The sequence below is a fragment of the Meleagris gallopavo genome, chromosome 14 (assembly GCF_000146605.3).
Source record: "Meleagris gallopavo isolate NT-WF06-2002-E0010 breed Aviagen turkey brand Nicholas breeding stock chromosome 14, Turkey_5.1, whole genome shotgun sequence".
In the NCBI taxonomy this organism is placed as follows: domain Eukaryota; kingdom Metazoa; phylum Chordata; class Aves; order Galliformes; family Phasianidae; genus Meleagris; species Meleagris gallopavo.
The window spans coordinates 2,140,427-2,144,757 of NC_015024.2; the positions used below are offsets into that span (position 1 = coordinate 2,140,427).

The window sequence follows — 4,331 nt, forward strand, 5'->3', positions numbered from 1 at the left end:
GCGGTGGTGGCGGTAGCGGCGGTGGTTGCAGGGGCCGACTCCGTCTGCTCGGGCGCCCGCAGCCGCTTCATGAGCGTGGTCACTCGCACGGCTTTCTGCGGGGGCGAGTGGGCATCAGGACCCCCCGGGGGGAGACTGAGGCACGGGGCTGCGCCCACCCACCTTCCACTTGGCCCTGGCGAAGTTCTTCTCGATCTGAGCGCAGACGCCGTCCTTAATGTTCTTGTCGGAGGCAGCGTTGCCAGAGATCCTGGGGGCAGTAAGGGGGTGGTGAGCGGCCCCAACCGCCCTCCCCAGACCCCCCGCTGCTCCTGCAGCCCCTCACCATTCGTGGGAGATGGCCTCCTCCGCCGTGATCCGCTGGTCCTGCTCCACCTCCATCAGCCGTGTCACCAGCTCCTTGGCTGGGGTCAGGATGGTCAGCGCTGGTGGGACACACAGGGACCCCGTGGCCCCCTGCCCCTCCTCAAGTACTGTGGCTCACCCGCCTGCGAGATGTCATCCCAGTAGGGTGGGTCAAACTCGTAGTCCCCGGCCAGGATTTTGCGGAAGAGGTTCTTGTCATGGTTCTCGTAGTCGTCCTCGTCCGCCTCCTCATAGAAGGGGGGTTCCCCGAGAGGCTGCAGGGTGTGTGCTCAGTGTCTCCCCCAAACCCAGAGCCCCCCCAGCCCTGTCCCCAACCCCACACTCACAGGATGTACATGATGACACCAATGGCCCAGCAGTCCACCGGCCGCCCGTACCGCTGCCGCCCCACCACCTCTGGAGCTACAGAACACAGGATGGTGGAAGGGAGGGACCAGTCCTGCTCTGAGGTCTCCAACACCATGTCCCCCCACTGGGAAACCCATCTCCCTGCACCCGATCTGCTCCTCCAGGGTGGCCATGCATGGCGTGCCCCAACAGGTCACTCATGAGCAGTGGGAGGGACCCAGTATGGGTACTTCTGATGATGGGGAGCAGGAGGAACCCTTTGGGAATAATCAGGATAGGTGCCTGGGGTGATGGAGAGCAGGAGGGACCCACTGTGAGCATCCACAATTGCTCCTCTGTGTGATGGGAAGTGGAAATAACCCACCAGCGACACCCAGGAACCCACAGAGAGCAATCATCAGCAGAGCGGAGGCCCAATGGGAGCACTCAGGATTGGTCCCTGGGGTGATGGGGAGCAGGAGGGACCCCCAGGGTGCAGCCAGCATCAGCTGCAGGGTGATGGGAATGGGAGAGAACTGCCAAGGAGCACCCAGGATGGGTCCCTGAGTGATGGAAACTCATCAGGAGCACCAAGGATCACCGGCGAGGACCCACTAGAAGGGCAGGGACCTGCCGTGACACTGACCCTGGAGACAGGCAGTCTGTGCCCCCTGCCCCCTCTCTGTGCCCACCCAGCTCGCCCTCACCCAGGTACTCAGGGGTGCCGCAGGGCTCCTTGATGAGACCGTTCTCCAGCTTGGCCAGGTGGAAGTCACTGATGACGATCTTGGAGTTCTTCAGGCGGTTGTAGTACACCAGGTTCTCCAGCTGCCAGTGCAGGGAACATGAGCGTGGTGGGGCTGCACAGGCACCTATAGGTGCCTGTGCCCACCAGAGACCCTCAGCGCCCACCTTGAGGTTCCTGTGAACAATCTTGAGGGAGTGCAGGTATGCGACGGCCTCCAGCACCTGCCGGATGACGTTGCTGGTGTCCTTCTCCGAGTAGTAGCCCTGGTCCAAGATCCAGTCGAAAACCTCCCGGCCCGTGGCCCTGCCGGTGCCGAGAGCAGGCTGCGGTGGCCCCGCGGCACAGCACCCACCCGCCGCCCCATGCCGTGCTTACAGCTCCAAGAAGATGAAGTACTCCTTGCGTGTGATGTAGACGTCCACCAACTGCAGGATGTTGGGGTGCTTCACCCTGCAGCACCCACGGGACGGTGGTTGCAGTGGGTGGATGGATGGGTGCTGCCCACTGACCTGCTGGGACCAACCCATGGGGACCGACCCGCCCCCCCCCCGGCCTTGGCACTCACATTTTCAGGATGATGATCTCATTCTTGGCGGCCTTCCGCACCTTGCGCCCGTCCCGCTTCAGGAACTTCTTGCAGGTGTACAGCTTGCCCGACGTCTTCTCCTTTGCCCGGAAGATTTCGCAGAATTCTCCCTGCAAGGAATCAGCAAGGGATAAGCAAAGCATGAGGAAAGTGGGGGGGTGAAGAAAAAGCCCCTTCCCCGCAACAGGGCCACATGGGCTCCCGGAGCATCCTGCAGGACGGCCCCTGTCCCTGCACAGAGCTCACGGCCGGATGGATGCTGCAGAACCATCAATACTGAGCTGCACAGCAGCATGCCTCCACACTACTGTAACGCCGCATCAGGAAGGCAGGAGGTGAGAGAACTTCCCCAGAGCCCCTTCCTCCACCACCGCCAGAGCAGACGGTCCTGCTTTCGGGAGGTGCACCGGGGAGCCGCGATTTTGAGGAACTGCTGCAATCCCAGCAGATATTTGGGAGGGAGGAGGGAGGGTTAACCGCAGGCGCCAGGCTGCGGCGAGCAGCAGCAGCGGCGGCGAACTCGGCACCGGCAGCAATTCTGTGCTCAGAGCAGACGGTAAAGCCCTCCTGGAATCAGCACTCATTGCAGGGAACGCACCCCAGCCCTGAAGACACAGGGCTCCCCAACTGGTACAGGGTAGGGGTCCCCGTGGGCACTCCTGGGGCCGGGCAGGGACGCACTCACGTTTTGATGACCTGGCCCAGGTCATATCTGTCGGTCACCTCGGACGGTTGGTTGTAGTCTTTCTTGTCCCCCAGTGTCACGCAGCCAAACGGCATCGCAGGGCCCAGTGCTGCAGAGGCAGAGGAGCCATGAGAGCCCTGTCCCCGCTGCCTGCACCCGTCCCTCCTGAGCAGCGTAAAACCTGACGGAGTGCAGCCCATCCCCATGGCTTCTGGCCACTCTGCCCCACCAGCCTGCTTTGCAGCTGAGTAACAAATTTATTCCATAGGCAGAGTCAGGAGCAGCTCACCGGGCAGTGTGGCAAATGAACCAGGTCCTGTTCCTCAGCACCGTTTTGCCCTGTGGTGACACTTCTTCAGCTTGAGCATTGCCAGCTGCGTGCTGTTACCCTGTCCTTTGGGGACGGTGACAGCCCTCTGCCTTCCCGACAGGAACCCTCCAACCCCAGACCCTTCTTGGGAGCTTGTCGGCAAAAAAACCTGTTCCCAGAAAGTATTTTTTTTTCCTTTTTCCCATCCTGTTCTGGGAGGAAGTTTTAACGGATATTATTTTCTGATGCTTCAGAAAGAGAAGAGCTCCATGGCCCCGCTCAGCCTGAGTGGGACATCCAGCGAGATGCTGGTCTGGTGCCGGAGGCACCCATCACCCCCAGCTCCCAGGATGACAAACCATGCCGTGCCACACCGCACCGTGCAGGCAGCACCTGCCACCCCAGTCCCGGTGGCAGGATGGCGGAGCGGGATGCAGGAGCCGGCGCAGCGGGTACCCAAGCTCTGAGCCTGTTGCTATGGCGATGGGAGCTGAAGATGCAGAAAGCGGCACATCCTGCGGCGGGGGCAGGGACGGGCAGCACCCGACCTGCTGTGCTGCGCAGCCCCGGCACTACCGCGCCGGCCCCGGATGGGTGCCCTGCCTGTGGCACCATGTGCGGGCACCGGGATGATCTCTGGGGTGGGTGACCCCGAGGGGGGGTGTGAGGACAGCGAGGCAGGGGTGTGGGGATGCTCCTTCATGTGCTCACTGCTTCCATCCAGCCCTGCCTGCGGGATGAGAGCCCCTCACTGTGCAACACCAGGCACCAGCCCGTGCCAGACGAGAGCGGCCAGCCCCATCCCGCACAGAGTGCGCCCACTCCCAAAAGAGAAGCAAAGCACCCGTGGGTGCAGGAGAACTCACCCCCAAGCTATAGACCTGCTGAAGCTTCCCTGCCTTCCCTGGGCTCATCCCAACAGGGAACATGCCCTGCCTGGCTCCTCCGAGTGTCCCTGTGCCACACGACGCCGGCTGTGCCATGCCACTGCCCCTGGGCGAGGGGACGAGGGCTGGGAGGGCTGGGATGAGAGCTGCCGGCGTGCTGCCAGGATAAGCCATGCAGGGACCCAATGGGATGACAGATAGGGATCTGATTGCTGCCTCTGTGAGCGCTCGGCTGACCTGCGTCCATCCCAGCAGTTCCCGCTGGCTGAGCAGGTACCATCCTGCAGGGCTGAGCACCATCCTCTGCCCCGGGCTGGCTCAGGGGTCAGCACCCTCGGGATGTCCCGCAGGTGAGCGCACCCGGGTGAGAGCTGGGCACAGTAGGGAGGCTGGGTGCTGCGCTGCAACCGCACGCAGCTGCC

The 4,331-nt window shown here is 62.8% G+C and overlaps 1 protein-coding gene across 1 annotated transcript in view; it reads right to left on the reverse strand.

Moving 5' to 3' along the window:
- CAMKV (CaM kinase like vesicle associated) overlaps positions 1-3,992 on the reverse strand; it is a 4,316-nt gene extending 324 nt beyond the window's left edge. The window contains 11 exon segments of the mRNA XM_010718349.2: positions 3-95; positions 163-250; positions 326-404; positions 485-620; positions 689-768; positions 1,401-1,521; positions 1,606-1,744; positions 1,817-1,891; positions 2,007-2,137; positions 2,709-2,821; positions 3,889-3,992. Coding sequence (XP_010716651.1) covers positions 3-95; positions 163-250; positions 326-404; positions 485-620; positions 689-768; positions 1,401-1,521; positions 1,606-1,744; positions 1,817-1,891; positions 2,007-2,137; positions 2,709-2,807 — 1,041 coding nt within the window. The 5' untranslated portion in view covers positions 2,808-2,821; positions 3,889-3,992.
- Positions 3,993-4,331: the final 339 nt, after the last annotated feature.